Raw genomic sequence first — 22,714 nt, 5'->3', positions numbered from 1 at the left:
AAGTCACAATCAGTATAACAAAACACTAGAATTGTAGGATTTTAAAAAAAATGGCATAGCAACATCATTCTTCTCCATTAGCCCAGGACAGTGAGGCCTAGGAAGAAGACATGGCTAACACAGATATTGGTTACAATGAGAGCACCAAATCACCACCTGCCACCAGGCTGTCCGGCAGCAGCAGCTCCCTGCTTCTATTTCATAAGATCTGAAGAGCTGAAGGGGAAGGGCTTTCAGGAATCCACCCAAGAGCCCTGGGATCCAACTTCTGTCCAAATGCCCTCAGAGATGGGGCACTCACACCTCCCAGGACCCCCTGCTCACTGCTCACTGTAATTATACCTTTGGACTCCCAGTATGTGGCTAAATTTCCTCTACCACTTTAGCACTGCAGCTTACTGCTAGACTTGTTAAAAGGTTGCAAAAAAGTTTAGAAGCTCATCACAATGTACTCTGAATTTTAAAATTCACTAAGAAGATGCAAGAGACTGCTAATATGGAATCAGTCTGGGAAGACAACAGAATATAGTGAGAAAAACAGATTTTGATGAAGAAAAGGTGCACCAGGGCCAACACTGTCTGCACAGTGGGAATAATAAAAGCTTTCCCACACAATTATGGTGAGGAGTAAATAAGACAGCGTGCCTGAAACCACCCAGGACAGGGCTGGGGCAAGGAGGAGCCCTTGAGAAGTAGCAGCGAATCTGAAAATGTACTTTCATCTCCTTGCACTTCCATTTCCCTCGTATCTGAGCAGGGAAAGCCATGTATACGACCTGAAGTAAAATAAGAATGTATGTAATCACTCCCTAAGTGGTAAGAGAGCTAATGAATAATCAACGAGGGCAGCAGATGACAGACCCACTGTAAGGTTTCTTGGACATAATCCTCTAAGTCCACGTACTCTGGCAGGTTTCTCAACGCTTCTGGTTCTGTCCATGGGCCTCCACAAAGCAACAGGTTTGCATTTACTTGTCCCATACAGGTGGCTTGGGACAGAGCACAGTCATCCAGCCCTTCCTAATGGGCAATGACGAAAAAGGGGATAACATTCCTTCTTGGGTGAAGATCGCATCTATAGCTCCTTGCTACAGAACAGATTTCTCTTGGCACTACTGACATTTTGGGGCAGAGAATTCTTTGTTGTATGTGGGGACTGTCCTGTCCTGTATATTGTAGGATGTCTAGCAGCTTCCCAACCCCTACCCACTAGAAGCCAGTAACATCTGCTTTGCCTTCCTATGGCAACAACCAAAAATGTCTCCAGACATTGCCAAATGGCCCTTGGGGTTTACAGGCACCCCACTAAATGAGGGGTATACTTTAGCACTGAATTTTTCTCCATGATCTCTCTTGGAAAAATGAACAAAGGGGAAAATCCCGGCCGGGTGCGGTGGCTCATGCCTGTAATCCCAGCACTTTGAGAGGATGAGGTGGGCAGATCACTTGAGGTCAGGAGTTTGAGACCAGCCTGGCCAACATGGCAAAACCCCGTCTCTACTAAAAATACAAAAATTAGCCAGGAGTGGTAGAGGACGCCTGTAGTCCCAGCTACACGGGAGGCTGAGGTGGGAGAACTGCCTGAGCCTGGGAGGCGGAGACTGCAGTGAGCCAAGATTGCTCCACTGCACTCCAGCCTGGGCGACAGAGACTCTTGTCTCAAAACAAACAAACAAACAAAAAACAACAAAAACAACAACAACAAAAAGCAGGGAAATCCCAGAAATTGAGTGGCTGAACAGTTTCATATCAGAGTTCACTAGCAGAATAACGTTGTTAGTAAGTGAATCATTTTACTCTGCCTGCCTGGACTAGTGTTGGATGACAATTACACTCTATTTGTAGTTAATACTAACTCGGCTACAAGAGGTTATAAACAGGTTGTAATAAAAAATAACTGTGGCACAGACCAAATCTACTGTACTATTCTTCAATCTGGAATTTAGATCAATCTGGCAAACACTGACTATTTCCCTCTTGTCAGCCACCTTTTGTTAAAAGAGGGGCAAGAAAACTATTTTCAACAAAAGACTATTAGATTTAAAACCTTTACTTTCCTCCACTTTTAACTAAAATTTTAAGATATTCTGCTGGTCAACATAAAAAACAAAAATAGATGAATTGCAAAATTCAAGAATTATGTATTTAAATAACAGGCTAGCTTGTACCAGCTGCATTAAACTGATGGCTGTGACTGTAGTTCTGCTACACAGAAATTATACTTTGGATAAGCACTAAAGGATTAATAACACCTGTCTACAAGGTTTGTTTTATTTTACATTACTAAGTTTAGTTTTATTTTATTTATTTATTTTTTGGAGACAGAGTCTCACTCTGTTACCCAGTCTGGAGAGCAGTGACACGATCTCGGCTCACTGCAACCTCCGCCACCCGGGTTCAAATGATTCTCTGCCTCAGCCTCCTCCCAAGTAGCTGAGATTACAGGCGCCTGCCACTATGCTTGGCTAATTTTTTTTTTTTTTTTTTTTTTTTTTTTTTTTTTTTTTTTTTTTTTAAGACAGGATTTTACCATGTTGGCCAGGCTGGTCTCAAACCCCTGACCTCAAGTGATGCTCCCATCCTCAGCCTCCCAAAGTGCTGGGATTACAGGTGTGAACCAGTGTGCCCAGCCTAGTTTTATTTTTATGTAACGAGTCAGGATTAATATTTAAATTCACGACATATTAAAAATTCTGTCTTTCATAAAGAGGAAATGTAGCATCTCAAGAATTCAGACTCTGACGTCAGACAGCCTGCATTCAAATCTTGACTTCGCCAACATTTTGCTGTGTGACTTTGGCTAAATGCTTAATATTTTTATAGATCCAGTTTCCTTTTTGGCAAAATAAGTTTCCATACATCAGGGTTGCTATGAAGATAAGTAAGAGGACACATGTAAAGCACTCAGCACTGGGCCAAGAAAAGGCTCCATAAATGTTAGGGACATAGGTGTCTGTGGCTCTGAGAGCACTTGGTTATGCGGCGGTCTCACTGCACTCCACCAGCCTTGTGAGATGGCTAAGAAAGCACTCGAAGGCTTCAGAAGCCTCTTCCCTTCTAAACTATTCAGATCATCTTAGCAATTCAAGGAACAGCTGGTCTTGAGAGATGAGACTCGCCCACATCCCCCGGAACCCGTTGGACCCAAGCAGCACACCCAAACCAACCCCAGAAAGAATCCCTGAGCTTCTGCCACAAAGCTCTCTCCAAAGATCATGGGACCTTGCATAAACTCTCACTTTTATCCAAGGTCCCTTGGACTCTTTCCTGAACAATTCAGCCCACAGTCACCACCCAGTTGAACATAATAATAGTGCAACAGATTTTTTTTCCATCCCCAAAACCATGGACCAGGATTCTGCAGTAGAAGGCAAGGCAAACCCAATTGTTCTTAATGTTACACTGACCTTCTGCCTTTGAGACCTGGAAGCCACAGCACTGGTGGACATAAATTCTACTGCCTGCTGCTCCAGATCCAAGGGGAGAGGGTAGCCCTCTGGTAGAAATCTGTCTGTTGCCTCCTGGAAGAGAGGAAACCTGGATTCCTACAGAGCTTGAAATGGCTGTTTGAGGCTGAAGGGAGGGGTTGATGAAAGTCAATAGCTGTTTCAACATATCTGGCTTGACTGGCCCTGCTGAGGCCACTAACTCTTGAGGACATCTTTGGCTGGGTCTCAAGGGGTTTGCATGTTTCAGAGCACAGGCCCTAAAGCCGAATGATGGATGTTCTGGACATCACAAAGTTCCCTGTGTTTGAGTGTGCGCCAAGGCAACGTAGGGAACTGCAGGGCAGGGAGGCAGCAGCCTGGGGTGTGGACATGATGTGCTGAGCTGTTTTAAATGCCCAGAGGATGACATAGCTGGAAAAGGAGAACTGTCCTAGTCAACCGAGCTTGGCTAACATGGCAAACACTCACCATCCTAATGGTTCTTATTTTATAAGGACACCAAAGGTCCCGCCCATGGAATGCTACCAAGTAGGTATGAATCACTGAAAGCTGAATCCCCAGGGAGGGAACATACAAATCGCACAAACTCATACTGCTTGAAGCAGGTGAGGCCAGGAGAAACACCTAGAGTCAGCTTACTTTGTTCACAGGCTTCTCTGGAATCTTTACGGACACCTCAGCTGGTTTTCCCTTCTTTGATGGCGTTCTCTTGATTTTGGGTGAGTGGAATTTGTCCATCAGCTTCATGGTGAAGGAAGAGAGATGAGAACGCTGAGAGTCTGAAAACAAAGAGGGTACTGACTGTTAGATGGGAGTGGGAAGAAGCAACAGTTCACTGACCTTTTGTGGAAAGGAGCAACGTCCCCAAACCCATCTTTTTTCTTGGCTGTTGAGGGTTTCAAAGGAAAGGACGTATGGATCCATTACAAAACATTTCTGCTTACATGCTTCAATTTTTGCAATTTTCACCAAGGAATTGTGGAAATCAAAGGCAGTCCAAATAAATATGGAAAAAGAACTTGCAAATATTCCCAAGTGTCCATAGAGAGTTTGTGTGATGATCTAACTAACATCCAAGGGAACTGGCTAAGACGAAAGAACACCCAGTCAAATCACAGATGTGTAGGAGGTGAGAACTGGAAAGGAAGGCCATTTCGAATCAATCTCTTCACTCTTTAGGAAACTGCAACAAGTGACAGGTGCAAAGCTCTGGAGTTGGCAGCAGTGACTGAACGAGAAGAAAGGTGTTCAAAACCCTCTGGGCCATGGTGAAAGACTGAAGGACTTGCCCCAAAGATCAAGAATTTAAGACTAGGACATCTGTTCTCGCCACTCCTATCTGACATTGAACTGGATCAGACCTAAATGTAAGAGTTACAACTGTAAACCTCTCAGAAAAAAAAAACAGGAGTTTTTGTGACCTTGAATTTAACCATGTTTTCTTAGATACAAAACCAAAAGCACAAGTAACAAAATTAAAAAATAGAAAATTAGACTTCATCAAAATTAACACCTTTTGCACTGCAAATACTACTACTAAGAAAATGAACAGGCCGGGCGCGGTGGCTCAAGCCTGTAATCCCAAACAAACCCACAGGATGAAAGAAAATACAGTCATGTATTGCTCAAGGACAGGAATAAGTTCTGAGAAATGCATCATTAGGCGACTTCGTCGTGCAAATGTCACAGAGTATACTCAAATGAATCTTGATGGGATAGCCTACTGCACACCTAGACTATATGAAGTAATACCCATTGCTCCGAGACCACACATCTGTACAGCACGGTACTGTACTGAGTACTGCACTGCAGGCAACTGCAATACAATGGTATTTGTGTATCCAACCACATCTAAATGTAGGAAAGGTACTGTAAATGGTATACAAGATTAAAAATTCCACCTGTGAAGGGCATTATCATGAATGGAGGCTGCAGGCCTAGAAATTGCTCTGAGTGAATCAGGGAGTAAATGTGAAGGTCTAAGACACTCCTGTACACCAGGGTAAATTTTATAACCGTGGCACATCTAACCTACACTAAATTTATTTTTAAAATGTTCTTTCGTCAATAAGTTAACCTTAGCTTACTATAACTTTTTTACTTTATAAACTTTTAATTAAAAAAGTTATTCTTTTGTAATAGCTTAAAATATAAACACATAGTACAGCTGTACAAAGTATTTTTCTCTTGTTTTTTTGAGATGGGGTCTCACTCTTTGGCTAAGACTAGAGTGCAGTGATGTGATCACAGCTCACTGCAGCCTGGAATTCCTGGGCTCAGACATCTTCCTGCCTCAGCCTCTCGAGTGGCTAGGATGATAGGCAAGTGCTACAATGCCTGGCTCATTTTTAAACTTTTTGTAGTGATGAGGTCTCACTAGGTTGCCCAGGTTGGCAAAAATATTTTCTTTCTTTATATCCTTATTCTTTAAGCTTTTTTCTATTTAAAACATTATTATTATTTTTTTTTACTTTTAAAACTCTTCATTAAAGACAAAGACACACATTAATCAGCCTAGGTCTACAGGGGCAGGATCATCAGTATCACCATCTTCCACCTCCCCATCTTGTCCCACTGGAAGGTCTTCATGAGTAATAACATGCATGAAGCTGTCATCTCCTACGGTGACAATGCCTTCTTTTATAACACTTCCTGAAGGATCTGCCTGAGGCTGTTTTACAGTTAACATTTTGTTTTTAGTAAGCAGAAGCATACTCTCAAATAATGATAAAAAGTACAGCAAATCCATAAACCAGTAACATAGTCATTTATTATCATTATCAAGTACTATGTACTGTACATAACCATATGCGCTGTGCATTTACACCAGCATCACCATAAACACATGAGTAATGCATTGCATTGAATGTTATGATGGCTACATCAGGCGAGGCGACAGGAATTTTTCAGCTCTATGATAATCTTATGGACCATAAGATTATGGCCGGGCGCGGTGGCTCAAGCCTGTAATCCCAGCACTTTGGGAGGCCGAGACGGGCGGATCACGAGGTCAGGAGATCCAGACCATCCTGGCTAACACGGTGAAACCCCGTCTCTACTAAAATACAAAAAACTAGCCGGGCGAGGTGGCGGGCGCCTGTAGTCCCAGCTACTCGGGAGGCTGAGGCAGGAGAATGGCGTAAACCCGGGAGGCGGAGCTTGCAGTGAGCTGAGATCCGGCCACTGCACTCTAGCCCGGGTGACAGAGCAAGACTCCGTCTCAAAAAAAAAAAAGATTATAATGTGGTCTGCCTTGTATATGTTATAACGTGGTCTGCCTGATATGTGGTCTGTCACTAACTGAAACGTCGTTATGCAGAGCATGACTCTATTTGAAAATCATATGAACCTTAGCATCCTCAGGGGCTTGGTTCCAGGATCCCTTTCAGGGATCAAAATCCACGATGCTCACGTCTCTTATATAAAACAGCGGAATATTTGTGTATGACGCACACACATCCTCCACATGCTTTAAATCATCTCTAGATTACTTATGATACCTAATACAATATAAATGTTATGTAAATAGTTACACTTTATTTTAAAATTTGCATTATTGTACTGTTATTTTTATTGTTTTTCCCTGCATATGTTTGAACCATGAAAATGGTTGAATCAGAGGCTGCAGAACCCATGGGTATGGAGGGCCAGCTATACCTGATAAGGGACTTGTATACAGAAAAAATTAAAAAATTCTTACAGCTCTAGAATAAAAGGCATATAACCCAATGTAAAATGGGCAAAGAATTGGAGCAGACATTCTCCAAAGAAGATATACAAATTGGCAATAAGCACATGGAAAGACGGTCAACATAATTAGCCATTAAGGGAACGTAACGCTTCACGCACACTAGGTCTAATAAAAAAGACAGTATCAAGTGTTAGTGAGGACTAGAGAACTGAAAGCCCCACACATTGCTGGTAGGAATGTAACATGGTTTCCCTGCTTTGGAAAATGTCAGGCAGTTTCTCACAAGATCACAGAGTTGACATGTGACCCAGAAATTCCACTCCTGGGCACATTTGCGAGAGAAATGAAAGCCTAAATCCATGTGACTTGTACAGGTAAGTCAAAGGAAAGTTCACAGCAACATTATTCATAGTAGCCAAAGGTGGGAAAAACGCAAATGTCCACATGTTTGTGAATGACTAAATAAAATGTATTACATCCGTACAATGGAATATTATTTGGCAATAAAAAGAAATTAAGTACTGATCAGCTACAACACAGTTGAACCTTGAAAACATTATCTAAGCTAAAGCAGTCAGCCACAGAAGACCATGTATTGTATGGTTCCATTCATGTGAAATGTCCAGAACAGGCAAATCCATAGAGACAGAAAGTAGACTGGTGGTTGCCTAAGACTGGATGGGGCCGAGAGATGGAGAGGGCTGCTGTAATCAGTATGGAGTTTTTTCTCCTGGTGTATGAAGTATTCTAAAATTAGAATCTGGTGATGGTTGTAGGCCCAGTGAATTATAAGGAAAAAAAAAAAGAACTGTACCCTTTTGAATGAATTGTAGGATATGTGAATTAAATATCAATAAAGCTATTTAAAAAAAAAAAGAAAAGCCCACTGGCAGTCTTCCTTCATCTCAGCATTATTACAACCTGTTCCAGAGTCTGAAAATATCTTATTAATTGATTTATTTACACCTGTCTCCTCACAAGAATGCAAGTTTGGCTGGGCGTGGTGGTTCACACCTGTAATTCCAGCACTTTGGGAGGCTGGGGCGGGAGGATCACTTGAGCCCAGGAGTCGGAGCCTAGGCAATAGAGTGAGACTTTGTCTACCTATTAGCTGGGCATGGTGGTGCACCTACAAAATATTAGCTGGGCATGGTGGTGCACACCTGTAGTCCCAGCTACTCAGGAGGCTGAGGTGGGAGGACTGCTTGAGCCCAGGAGTTAGAGGCTACAGTGAGCACTGCACTCCAGCTTGGGCAACAGAGCGAGACCCTGCCTCAAAAAAAATTAAGGCTCAGGGGACAAGTTCCCTGAGGACTGCACCTGTCTTGTTCATGCCTGTTTTCCCAGTGCTGACATGGTAGTTGGCCCACAGAAGATAATCAGTAAACACACATTCAACAAATGAAGAAATCAACCAACAACAAAAATATCCCAGGAGGAAGACTGCTTCTTTAGTAACAGCAGAAAATACTTGAAATTGGCTGAAAATTAAGGAAGAAAATACTGTCCTACGCAATGGAAAAATAAACACCTATAGTTTTAAAATAAAAAGAACTCCCTCTGTCAAGTTTTTCCAGCAGTTTAGTACAACCAAACAAAACAGAAAACAAAACCACCCTCTGAATAAACAGCACAGCACCTTGCACTACACAGCTCTCACTGTGTCTACTATTGCTGCACGTGACTTAACAAGGCCGAAGTTCAATTCCTTTGTTAAAGACCTTCCAGGCCGGGCGCGGTGGCTCAAGCCTGTAATCCCAGCACTTTGGGAGGCCGAGACGGGCGGATCACGAGGTCAGGAGATCGAGACCATCCTGGCTAACACGGTGAAACCCCGTCTCTACTAAAATACAAAAACTAGCCGGGCGAGGTGGTGCGCACCTGTAGTCCCAGCTACTCGGGAGGCTGAGGTGGGAGAATGGCGTAAACCCGGGAGGCGGAGCTTGCAGTGAGCTGAGATCCGGCCACTGCACTCCAGCCTGAGCGACACAGCGAGACTCCGTCTCAAAAAAAAATAAAAAATAAAAAAGACCTTCCAGGTGGCCAGGCAGGATCAGATAAACTATCTACCCTTTGCAAATTACCTAGGCACACACGGTGCTCTGGACCAAAGAGAAAAGCCAGGGCCTGACCCGCATTCACATGTGGTCAAACCAAACAGCTTCACAGCTGTGTGCTGGCCAGAGCTGCAGAAAGCCCTTCTTAGTCCCCAGATGGGGACACAAGTCAACAGGAAGCTGCTGCACCTGGCTAGCTCACCTGGAACAGCTCAACAGGGTCAGGAGGCTCTCAACACCAGCCCTCATATGTCAGCAGTCATCCCTGGCATTCAAGTGAACTGGGATGGTGCCACTTGTCCCGCTCCCCTCTGTCCTGCCTCTTCTCTCTCTCTCACCCAAGCAGGGTGGATCCCATTTACAGTTTATAATTCCTTCTTTATACTTCAACATGGATGTGAACAGACTAATCCTTCACATGATGCTTAAGAGGGTGTGCACTGTTAGCCGGGCCTGTTGGTACATGCCTGTAGTCCCAGCTACGTGGGAGGCTGAGGCAGGAGGATTGCTTGAGTCCAGGATTTTAGCACTGTAGTGTGCTATCATCGTGCCTATGAACAGCCACTGGACGCTAGCCTGGGCAACATAGCAAGAACCCATCTCTTTTAAAGGGGTATGCACTGGAGTCAGAATGCTTGCATTAAAATACTTAGATATCATCTCTCTAAATCTTTCCTTTTTTTGTCTGGAAAATGAGTGAGATAACATTGTATTTCTTGAGATGGCTGACGTGATGTAGATTAAATGAGATATTTACTGTGGATAATGCAATAAGGTATTTCACAAAATGTCTGACACATGGCACCTGCTCAACACAAGGAGCGTGGATGCATAGCAAGGTCGATCGATTCTGAATTCTTATTTCCCAACTGCTTCCAGATCTTCATCCAGTTAATTGGCAACACTGAACATTTAACTCACTATCCTAAGTAAATGAGGACTTTATAAATGCCCACTCTTCTCGTCCTTTGGCACTGACCCAGAAGTCTCAATCTGGCCTTTAGCCTATTAGTCTATTTCCCTCTTTGGTTTAACCTGCCTCCCTGCATATGGATCCTATTGCTGTCCCTACCCCATGTCTTCTGATGGCGGCCCCACCGTGTCCCTAAAAGACACAGCTTCTTCCCTCACCAGGCAGGTTTCCAAGTCAGATGGGCTGTCAGAGCAGTTTCCTAATCCATGCGACTTCTACCCTGTTAAGTAAGACTGAAAGCAGGGAAAGCAGACACAAATGGGGAAGTCTGGGCAGGATGCACGGGTTCTCTGGCGGTCAAAGATCTTCAGGCTGGGTGAGCCAACTTCCGCTTTCTTCAGCGTCTACTGCCCTGAGTTGTTGTTCGGGCAGTCATGGGGCTGAGGCGGTGGCAAGATTCACAGCTACGCCATCATGACCAGGGCGGAACTGGGGTCGACAAGCGAGGCGTGGAGTTCGATCACCAAAAACCCTCTCAGGTTCCGGCAAGGGCAGGGACCAACCAAGGGCACCTCTGCCCATGAGCTGTTGACGGAACTCAGGAGGGTTATTATTGCACTCACAATTCTCGTCTGCCTTGGGCACAGCTGGGAAACCATGTCAGCACCTAAAGACAGTGCAGTGCCTACCAATGCATCTCCCTCTTCAGGGTATCTGCCTCAGAACAGTCAGCTCTAGTACAAGAAGTCATAAATCAGGCAGAGAGGAGAGATTCTTTCAAATGACAACCAACCTTCTCAACGCTGGAAATCGAGGACAGCACTAACTAGGACAGTATACCTGTCACATTCTTCTTGAAACCTTGGGTTAGCAGCACAGGCTTCAGGTGATTTTCAAGGTCATTCACACTATGCCTTTGAGTGCTGAGGAGGTACTATAATGCCTTGCAACAGCAGGGTGGGGAGGAAACCACAGGTGCCCTCGCATGAACACTGCTGCGAAGGCAATCTTGCCAGCGGCTCCAGACAGACAGACAGACACACTCTCCCTGCCCCTGTCTCATGCATGTCAATCATCTGGGGTGGAGGGCGACGTGAAGGGAGTGCTCCCACATGACTGCTGCATCTCAGGCAGTGCCACTGACCACTCTCTTGCTATTTCCTTGCTTTTCACACTTAGGAAGTTACACTGTCGATTTTGTATATGCCTCTTTTTAGTAATTTTCTAGAACTGAAGTTAAAACAAAAAATTTAAAAATTTTATACAAATAAATATATACAAGTTATACAGAATGAATCAAATCCAGGCACCCACCATCTGGCCTATCAAACAGAACCTTCTGTAGCGATGGAGGCAGCCAGTACCTGAACTGTCTAACACGACAGGCACTAGTGGCTACTGAGGCCTGCTTGTGGCTGAGGCACTGAACTGTGAGTTAACTGTGTAATTTAAACAGCCCCTGGGGCTGGTGACTGGCACACTGGATGGTGCAGCTCGAGAAGCAGATGGATTCCACTGGTGCTGCCACGCGCTCCTCTGCAGCCACGCCTCTTCCCTACGGGCAGCCCGACTCTAACTTTCAGACTTACCATCCCTTACTTCTCTGGATAGTTTATATTGACACATGCAGTTTAACTTATAAGTCTGTGAACTTTACAGAAGTGATAGCATATTGTAAAGATTCTCACGCTCTTGCTTTTTTCCTCAACAGCAGGCCTGACACTCAGGCATGCTGGAGTGTGTCAGTGCTTTCGTTTTCAATGCTGAGAAATTCTGTAGATTCCATAAGCCCAGCTTTATCTATCTGCTCTCCTGTCAGTGGACACTGGGTTGCTTCCAGCATTTTTGCTTTCACAAACAATGCTGCTCACACATGTCTCCTGGAACACATGCCAAGAGTCCTCTAACAGCAGAATGGCTGGACTGTAGGGCATATGCCACATTGATTCTTACAGATTTTGCAAAACGATTCTCCCAAGTGGTTCTTCCACGTTACAGTCCCACTAGCAAGGTTAGGAGAGTCCTAGTTGCTCCATATTCCTCCCGACACCTGGGGTTGCCAGACATGCACACTTTCCCACGTGGCCATGTCTAAGAAAGGACACGAAAGTCCTCCTTCACCTGGAAATGCCATATGCTGGTTTATTTTATTGTGATCTATCCAATCTGTGAGAAGAACTTCAAATTCACCTGAACTTAAGAACAGAAAGCCTCAGACTCTTGCTCCATGTGACATTTACCCCGAGGTCAGAGACTCCCAATGACTAATCTGCTAGTCATTCCTTCCAGAGGCAGGGTGGCTTACATGAGCTCACAACCAATTTCTGTATAAATGACTGTGATGTTAACAACAGCAGCCACTTTCCTGGGCAACATCGCAGGCCACAGATCTGGCTGTCGGATGAAAGTCCTTCTCTATTGCGAGAGAAAGAGGATGGGCTGGAGGAGAGGATGTAGCCTGCTCACAGAATCATGTCTCAACAGAAAACCAAGCAGAACAAAAAGACACCAAACCCCAACCCAATGTCTTCCAAAGTGGTCTGCCAGATGCCAATATGCCAATATTTCACTGTTAAATTTTTAACTTGCCCTTCGGCCAGGCTTCACAATCGTCTCTGCCTGTTGCTGACAAATGTGGCTATCAACTGGCCTTCTTTCTGTGTCACTTGTAGCAGCAGCTGGGATCCCAACTTAGCAGTGGTTTCTGTCTCAGCTTAATCTCTCACCAGGGATGGCGGGGAGTCTCTAAACATCAACCACACGGGATCACAAAGTCAAGGGCAAGGTGGACAACTTTAAGGCAGCCAATCTTGAGAAATGCTGTGACTGTTAATTCCTCATTCCCTGTCTTCTACTGGGCTCAGAAGTAGAGCACTGGGGAGGATTTAGAGATCACTTACTTAATCCACATTCCCCATTTTCCAAATGCATAAAAAGGACAAACGGAGTGGAGGCGTGATTGAGGACATTAGGAAGGGCTTTTTTAAAGATGAGGATTTCAGATTTTTTAACAGTCTTTTCACATGTCTAGGATTTTGTGCACTGCAAGGTAAAGATGGAGACAGAGGGCTGTGGGCATGGCAGGCAGCACAGCTGAAGTCTGTGGCTTTTTTTTTTTAATTATTAATTTATTTATTTTATCTTGAGACCAGGTTATGAGACTGGCTAATTTTTGTATTTTTGTATGTTGCCTAGGTTGGTCTCGAACTCCTGGGCTCAAGGGATCCTCCCGTCTCAGCCTCCCAAAGTGCTGGGACTACAGGCATGAGCCATCACGCCAGGCCTATGTGTCTTTGTTTTCACTTGAGCTTGGCCACTAACCTGGGCAAACTTTTCACCCGACACTCCGGTTCCTCACCTATAGGAAAGCCATAGCCACAGACCTAGCTCCTCCTCTTCAGTAATTGTGAGGATTAAATGTGACCTGTGTGTAAAGCATGTAGCCAAGGACCTGATATATAGAAATACTTACTACATGGCAGCTATTATTGTCACGTGATAACCTTGTCAGGTCTCTGCCGACACTTAAAAAGGCAAAAGCTAAAAATAACCCCAGTCTAGTCGAGCCAAAAGCAACCTGGAATTATATTTTTCTTTTTTTTTTTTTTGATACGGAGTCTCGCTTTGTCGCCCAGGTTGGAGTGCAGTGGTGCGATCTCGGATCACTGCAAGCTCCACCTCCTGGGTTCACCCCATTCTCCTGCCTCAGCCTCCCAAGTAGCTGGGATTACAGGCGCCCATCACCACGCCCGGCTAATTTTTTGTATTTTTAGTGGAGATGGGGTTTCACCGTGTTAGTCAGGATGGTCTCAATCTCCTGACCTCGTGATCCGCCTGCCTCGGCCTCCCAAAGTGCTGGGATTACAGGCTTGAGCCACCGTGCCCTGCCTGGAGTTATATTTTTCTAACAACTTTCACGTCGAAAGATCCTCTGTCTTAATATAGAACTATTCCTGTTAAAACAGAGGGAATTTGAAGTTTTGGCAATTCCAAAGAGCTCTTTTGTCATGAAAATTCATTCCTACCTACCCAAATAGTCAGGAAGTCTACGCGGATAACTATGAACTGTTAATGGGACCCCCAACTAAGGCGGGCCTATCTTTTTTTTTTTTTTTTTTTTTTTTTTTTTTGAGACACGAGTCTTGCTCTGTTGCCCAGGCGGAGTGGCAGTGGGCGGATCTCAGCTCACTGCACCTCCGCCTCCCCGGGTTTTCACGCATTCTCCCCGCCTCAGCCTCCTGAAGTAGCGCTGGGACCGACAGGCGCCTCAACCACTCGGCACGGTCTAATTTTTTTGTATTTTTAGTAAGAGAGCGTGGGTTTTCGCGCGTGTAGCCAGGATGGTCTCAAGTCTCTTGACCTCGTGATCCGCGCCGTCTCGGCTCTCCAAAGTGCTGGGATTACAGACAGGCTTGAGCCACCGCGCCCGGCCAAGCCTATCTTTTAAAAAAATTTTCAAACAATCTCATTATAAAAGCCAAGCACTGTAAAATATATAACGTAGAAGGTAAAATTTCTCATAACTCCACATACAGCAGAACTATTTTTTTCATTTTTTTTTTTTTTAAACAACAAGCCATTGTGGGCATTTTCCCATGTGAGCGCAGTTAATGGCTGCATGATGCTCTGCTGGACGGCGACCACAGTGTATTTATGCAGTCAGGGCCCTGACTGAATAGATTCTAACTTCTGCTCTTCAAACAATGCTGCGTTGATGAACACCCTCATGCTGGCCTGTCTGCGCCCTTGTATGGTGAGACAGACTCCTAGGGATGAAGTTGTTCTGTCACAGAGGACAGGCATGGGAAGCTGGATGCGATAGGGTCAAAATGCCCCGCACTGAGCTGAATGCGGCCAGCACTGCCTGCCCCAGAGTGGGGCTCTGGATGGCAGCAGAAGGGGTGAGGAGGGATTCTGAGCCCTGGGGCCTTGCTGCCTATGCAGGAAACCAGGCTTCACCTTGGATTTAAGATCTGACAGAATCACCTTTTTCATTTTACTTGTGTTAACTGGTAAGCACTACAGAGAGATTCAGAATTGGACACCTCACAAAAGGCAACATTCAAACGGCCAATAAACATATAACACGGGGCTCAACGACATTTGTCATCAGGAAGCAGTACATTAAAACCACAGAGCTACCACCATGAACATGCCTGAATGGATAAAAAGAAAAAACAGGGAACACTATCGGTGAGGATGAAGAGAAGGGGGACTCTCTACCCTGCTGACTGACAGCCACCCACTTCCTCTCCAGCCTAATAACTCCACTCCAAAGAATGAGTTCACCATCAGACACGTACCTGAATATCATAGCAGCGCTCGGCGAATGCCTGTCCACAGCAGGACGGGTGAACCGTGGCACCTTCGCACAGTGGAATACCATGCAATCTACACCCATGACGGGGACGGTTCTCATGAGTGTAGTGAGAAGCCAGATTCAAAAGAGTACATTTTATACGATTCCATTTATATAAATGCAAAAACAGACAAAATTAATCTATTATTTGGGGATTTAAGATACTGGTTATGCTCATGGAGTGGGGGTGGTTAACTGGCAGGTGACATGAGGCAGTGGGTTCCTGAGGTGACGTTTATGGCCTGTTTCTTGATCTGGGGATTGGTTGTACCAGTGTGTTCAACTTCTGAAAATCCCGCAAGTTATCTACATAAGGTATGTGTATATACTTTCTGATGTATAGTATATTCCAATAAAAAGGTGAAATAAACTAGATACAAAGGTCTAAGATTCTTCTGAAAAAGAGCCCACATGATTTGTTTTTTCTTTTCTTTCTTTTTTTTTTTTTTTAGACGGAGTCTCACTCTGTCACCCAGGCTGGAGTGCAGTAGCGTGATCTCAGCTCACTGCAGACTCCACCCCCTGGGGTTCATGCCATTCTCCTGCCTCAGCCTCCTGAGTAGCTGGGACTACAGGCGCTTGCCACCGTGCCCGGCTAATTTTGTTTTTTGTATTTTTAGTTGAGACGGGGTTTCACTGTGTTAGACAGGATGGTCTCAATCTCCCGACCTCGTGATCCACCCGCCTCAGCCCCCCAGAGTGCTGGGATCACAGGTGTGAGCCACCGTGCCCAGCCCCACATGATTTTTATGTGGGTCAGATTAACAATTGCAAAGTTCATTTACAAGTTAAGGAAATTCTATTCCCTAAAACAAACAAATGTATTTACCCATGAATATCTTCCCTAAGAACTCTGAATTGACGATCTCAGGAAGAGCCTGTGAATATCTCAGGAAATTTTTGTTTCAGCTTTTAAAAAATAACAAGAGATAACACCTACACAAATGTATACATTCTGAGGATCTTAAATCACCAGTAAATAAACATTTTCCAATCTCTTCTCCCTCATTGTGTGAAAAATTCTAGGAACTTAATATAAGTACAATTGAATCCTATAATTATCTATGTTTAACCAAGATTGAATCAATATATTTTTAATAACAGTACCTATTTCATGAGGTTAGCCTAAGAATTAAAACCAAAACTCATTCAATGACTTTTTAGGCATCTCATCTGTGCCTTACATCAGCAGTGGGGCCCCACCCACCAGGCCTGCTCACACACTGCACCAGCCATTCTCTCCTCTCCCCACCACTAGGTTTCCTTCTGCTGTGCGTCACTTCACGTATGCCCATACGCATGGTAGATCTCCCCCATCTTAAAAACCCAAGTCCTTAAGCCCACCTTCTCCTCCAGCTACTCCTACATTTGTTTCTCTAAATAGCAAAACCACTTGAAAGACTTGCCTATATGCTGTCTACAGTTCCTTTCCTCTTATCCTTTATTTTCCCCCAACATTTTTTTTTTTTTTGAGAGAGGGTCTTGCTCTGTTGCCCAGACTGGAGTACAGTGGTGTGATCCCAGCTCACTGTAGCGATGACCTCTGGGGCTCATGTGATCCTCCTGAGGAGCTGGGACTACAGGCATGTGCCACTATGCCTGGCTAATTTTTTCTTTTTTTTTAGATGGAGTCTCACTCTGTCACCAAGGCTGGAGTGCAGTGATACGATCTCGGCTCACTGCCTTCCTGGTTCAAGTGATTCTCCTGCCTCAGCCTCCTGAGTAGCTGGAATTACAAGCATGCACCACCGTGCCTGGCTAATTTTTTTGTATTTTTAGTAGAGACAGGGTTTCACCATTTTGGCAAACCTGGTCTCGAACTCCTGACCTCAAGTGATCTGCCTGTTTCGGCCTCCCAAAGTGCTAGGATTACAGGCATGAGCCACCACACCTGGCGAAGTTTTGTTCGTTCTACAGAGATGGGGTCTATGTTGTCTAGGCTGGTCTTGAGCTTCTGGGCTCAAGTGATCCTCTTGCCTCTGCCTCCCAAAGTGTTGAGATTACAGGTGTGAACCTCGATGCCTGGTTCCAACGTCGTATTTTGGAAAAAAAAAAATCAAACCTATTGATGTGCTGAAAGAATATTATGAAGCAAACGTCCACATACCCTTCACCTAGATTCACCAACTGTTAACATTCTGTCATGCTCGCTTTCCCTCCCTTTTCATTCTCTCACAGATACATACATGCAAATTTATTTTTCATCAAAGCAACTGAAAGTTGCACATGTTAAAACACATCTCTAAATACTACCAGCTGTCTCTCTCCTAGGAACAAGGACATTCTCCTACATAAATAACATAATAACATTATCATACCCAAGATATTTAACACTGACATTAATATTTGCTCCATAAGCAAATTTCTCTAATTACGTTCTCTGTAGCTTTTTTTTTTTTTTAAATCCAAGACCCAATTAAGGAGCACACATTGCATCTGGCTGTCATGTCTCTCCAATTTCCCTTATCTAGTCTGGAGGCAGGAAGGAGGGGACTGGCTTTTGGACGTTGAAAAGTGCCTGCTGGTTGTCTTGGAGGAGGTCCCCCGTAGGTTGGACCAGCCTGTTCCCTGTCATGAGATTCAGGTAATACATGTTCGGTAAACATAGTTCCTGGGTGGTATGTGCTTTCTACTGTATTATATCAGTTATTGATAACGCTGAGTTCGATCACTTGGTCAAGGTGGTATCTGCCAAATTTCTCCACTGCAATGACATAGTTTCTCTTTTGTAACTAACAAGTAATCTGTACTGCAATTTGAGATTTTAAGCATCTTGTTCCCTAACAAATTTTCTTTTTTTTTTTTTTTTTTTTTTTGAGACAGAGTCTCGCTCTGTCGCCCGTGCTGGAGCACAATGGCCGGGTCTCAGCTCACTGCAAGCTCCACCTCCTGGGTTTACGCCATTCTCCTGCCTCAGCCTCCCGAGTAGCTGGGACTACAGGCGCCCGCCACCTTGCCCGGCTAGCTTTTGTATTCTTTGGTAGAGACGGGGTTTCACCATGTTAGCCAGGATGGTCTCGATCTCCTGACCTCATGATCCGCCCATCTCGGCCTCCCAAAGTGCTGGGATTACAGGCTTGAGCCACCGCGCCCGGCCAACAAATTTTCACTGAAATAGTTTGGCATCCACTGATGTTCCTTATGTGAATCTTTATTTTACTAGTGGTTACACATTGGTGATTTTTAATTATTCCTTGGCATTTATTGGCTGGCATTCCTTTATAAGTAACAGACCCCCACCCCTCACTTTTTTTGGTATCACTATGGACTTGGGTGTTCATTTATTATTCAGTATGTTAGAATCCATTATAATCATGCCCTTTGATGTTCAAACTTCCAAACTTGGCCAGAGGGAGCCCTTTTAACCCATCTCCAGTGTTACTGAGGAGTCTCCATCAATCTTTGAACACTTCTTTGGTTTTTGATGCAAAAGAAGCTCCAGAATCACCTTGTACCTTCCCTACCCCATTTCTCAAGGAAATCAGCCTGGAATCTGCCACTTCTTTAACGTGCCCTAGCTCCTTTTGGTGGGGAGTGGTATTTAGAAACCAAGATCTGGGCATCAGATGTGCTCATTGCCACTGGGATGTCACTGTTCCATGTCCTTTCAGTGGACACAACTAGGAGAGAAATACATACATATATTTAATGTAAATATATATAATTAAACATGAGTGTGTGTATATACATATTTTTTTTTAAATTAGAAGTTAATACTGTTATTTCTTATTGCAAGCCAACACCACCAAGTTCTTCCTCCTTCCTTGATTCCATATTTGCAGCCCCCTTCCACAACAGTGAGAACCCTGGTTTCTAACATCATCAATCTACTCATTTGCTTTATCCTACAATAAACACACAATTTCTTCAGAATTGCTACAGCAATATCATTATCAACAACTACTAAAGGCAAAAGTTCAAGATTTCTTAGCAATTCTTTTAGTCCTTAGAATATATCCTGTGATGGGCATACAGCGAGTATTGTGTTCAAAAAGATACTCTAATTCTTTTTTCTGTGTGGGTTATATTATCATTTAATATACAGTTAGGTTTGTTTTTACTGATATTCAATTTCAGGATTTTTCTGAATTTGTAAAACATTTATACAGTTCAAAAGTTAAAAAAACTATATAACTTCTGGTTTATCCCTCATTTACACAGAAATAAGTAGTATATCCATCCTTATTTCCTCTTCCTACAAATACCATATTACATATCCACGGGAGCCTGAATTAGGCAGTTCAAGAGGAATGAAGGCACTCGATGAAGGCTAGGGGTATATATTTGGGAGCTGCCGGCATACACACAGTATAGGAAGCTAGTAGACCAGTGGAGGCCCTCAGGGACATGTGTAGATAGAGAAGAGGGGCCAGGTTACTTCACTGTTGGGTGGTCTCTTTACACAACACAAGCTCTTGGTGATTCCCTTGGACATTTGACAGGCAGCTCAAACACAAGTCTAAAGCTGCATCTCTGAAGCTTCCTCCCAAACCTGCTTTGACCGCATCTTGGTAAACAGGATATTTCACCCTTCCAGCAGCTCAGCTTAAAATCCTCGATTTTTCTCATTTGCTTGAGTCCATCCTGCAATCCTTTGGCAAATCCTGTGAGTTCTACCTTAATGGTACATTCAGAATCCACCACTTCTCACCACCTGCACCACGGTCAGCCTGGCCAGTGCCATCTTTATCCCACACCTGGATGACTGCGATGGCTTTCTAACTGTCCCCTGCTCCTTGCCCTCCCCATTCTCAACTCTGCAGTCAGAGTAGTCCTTATAAGAGCTAAGTCTGGCTATGTCAACCTTCTGTTTGAAACCCTCTGATGGTGTCTCTTCTCCCTTAGAGAGGCCCTGCGTGATTTGCACCCAACCAACCCCCTCCCTACCTCTGAGAGTAAGCCCTCCATGGTAAGCCTGTTTGATGTCCCCCAGATGGGGAGGCCTGACAAGTGCAAAGCCACTATGAGTGGTTGGGTAATGTTGGTCTAATCCTGGAACTCAATCCTGGGAAGCTCACTGCGCTCTTAGAACAAGCTGCATTCTTCAAGCAAGGCTTTAGAAATCAAGGTCCCTGTCTATCTACCTTACTGTCTTCTTTTCCAACTTTCAGAATTCAGGGGAGAGAGAAGGGTTCTACCTAACTAGTCCTTTGAGACCCCAATGAGAGAATCAAATCTCATTCATTTTGGAATCTGGCACTTAGCCCAATAACTGGCACACCATGAAAATAAATAAGTGCTTGTTAGCAAACACACAGATAAAAGAATCAATGAATGAACCCTGTAACAACTAACAGCTATGACATTCAATCCACGCCAGATCAGAGATGTAGAAAGGATGGTTTATAAGGATTTTTAACATAATTCTCTAAGTAGTTCTAGCACACGAGTCAGAGACAACTCGATCAGGAACCTTCTTTGGTGGGATTCTTCAGCCTGGGTTACTAGAACATCTATTGTTCAAGCTACCTCCAGGGAATAGACAAGAAAGATTATACTGTTCACCCTCCTCCTCTAGGTTCTAAAGCATAATGGTCTCTCTGGGCCAGCGCTATCCAATAGAAACATAATGTGAACCACATATGTAATTTACTTTTTTTTTTTTTTTTTGAGACAGAGTCTCACTTACTCTGTCCTTCAGGCTGGAGTGCAGCGGCAGGACCTCAGCTCACTGAAACCTCCACTTCTTGGGTTCAAGTGATTCTCCTGCCTCAGTCTCCCAAGTAGCGGGGATTACAGGTGTGCATCCCCACGTCCTGCCTAATTTTTGTATTTTTAGTAGAGACAGGGTTTCACCATGTTGGCTACGCTGGTCTCGAACTCCTGACCTCAAGTTATCTGCCCGCCTCAGTCTCCCAAAGTGCTGAGATTACAGGCGTGAGCCACTGTGCCCGGCCTTAAAAATATTTTTTAATTAACCCAATTTATCTAAAGTATTATTACAACATATAATATAAAAATGATTAATGAGTCATTTACCTTCTTTTTCTTTCATATTAATCTGGTGTGGATTTTACACTTCAGCACATCTCAGATGGCACTGGCCACATTTCCAGTGCTGATGGACTAGACGCACAGCCTGGGCCCTCACCTCCTGTGATGGGGACGGCTGGCACATGAAGCAAAGAGCCTTGGCCTGGTTGGATCTGCCTGCTTCAGGGTGGTGTGCTGAGGTCTTGAAGGTGGCGCTTCTTGTTCACCTTCAAGGCATTCTTTTTTTTGAGACAGAGTCTCGCTCTGTCACCCAGGTGGAGTGCAGTGGCACGAACTCGGCTCACTGCAACCTCTGCCTCCTGGGTTCAAGTGATTCTCCTGCCTCAGCCTCCCTAGTAGCTGGGACTACAGGTGCCTGCCACCACACCTGGCTAATTTTTGTATCTTTAGTAGAGACAGGGTTTCACTATGTTGGTCAGGCTGGCACCAAACTCCTGACCTCCAGTGATCTGCCTGCCTTAGCCTCCCCAAAGTGCTGGGATTACAGGTGTGAGACACTGTGCCTGGCCAAGGCATTCTTATTACCACTCAATAGATGAGGAGACCGAGTCACTGGCGACTTCCTGCTGGCCTTGGGCAGGGCTCAGGGCAGCACTGGAGTCCCAGGCTATGGAGCCCTCCCACATCCTCTTCCTACACGGAGATACTGCCCCATTTCCTCCTCCATGGTACCTGGTACAGGGAAACAGAGGTTGCTGGGTGATGGCATCAAGAAATGTCACTGTACAAGGCCTGGAGATGGAATGCATGGAAAAAGAGGCAGTCTTCTATTGTTTCAAGAGAAGAAATCTCTTCAATCATAGCTTCCCAACAATGCAGACTGATCTTTTCTGAAGGCAGGGACCATGGTCATTCAAGGGGGAACTGCCGCCATGTCCTATGGCTATGATATGGGGCAAACAGGAGCGGCACTCATCTCTACACGTGGGCTAGGGCAGCCTATCCACGTAGTCCCACTCCACCCATGTCTCAGATGGAAGGAAAGGGGCCTCATCTTGTGTGATGCTGAGTCAGCTGGCCTCCCTGGGGCTTGCTTTTCTCTGCTGTAAAATGGGAGTAGTGATCTTTACCTCACTGGGCCGCTGGGAGGATGTCATACGGTACTGCACATAGTCACTTAGCCCAGTCCTGACACTTAGTTAACATTCATAAATGTCATCTGCAGCCACCGGGCAGTTCAAAGATATACTCCTTTTTGGGATAAATGCCACCATCTTTAGTGGACAGCTGTTATTTCTTAACACAACTGGC

At 44.6% G+C, this 22,714-nt stretch overlaps 1 protein-coding gene across 8 annotated transcripts in view; it reads right to left on the bottom strand.

Annotated features, from left to right (window-relative positions):
- The window catches only part of RAPGEF1 (Rap guanine nucleotide exchange factor 1), a 132,040-nt gene that overhangs the window by 72,805 nt on the left and 36,521 nt on the right, over positions 1 to 22,714 (bottom strand). For 7 of the 8 annotated variants that reach the window (XM_017849912.1, XM_017849914.1, XM_017849917.1 and 4 more), the window contains exons 2-3: positions 4,089 to 4,228; positions 3,408 to 3,521 (exon numbers count right to left, since the gene is read on the bottom strand). In XM_017849912.1, the coding sequence (XP_017705401.1) occupies positions 3,408 to 3,521; positions 4,089 to 4,228 (254 nt within the window). The remainder of the gene's footprint in view (positions 1 to 3,407; positions 3,522 to 4,088; positions 4,229 to 22,714) is intronic. The other variant, XM_017849916.1, reaches the window with a different exon arrangement.

The sequence above is a fragment of the Rhinopithecus bieti genome, unplaced genomic scaffold (assembly GCF_001698545.2).
Source record: "Rhinopithecus bieti isolate Rb0 unplaced genomic scaffold, ASM169854v2 scaffold_31823, whole genome shotgun sequence".
Taxonomy (NCBI): Eukaryota; Metazoa; Chordata; class Mammalia; order Primates; family Cercopithecidae; genus Rhinopithecus; species Rhinopithecus bieti.
Note: the sequence above shows the minus strand (reverse complement) of the source record. Positions and strands in the feature narration are given on the sequence as shown.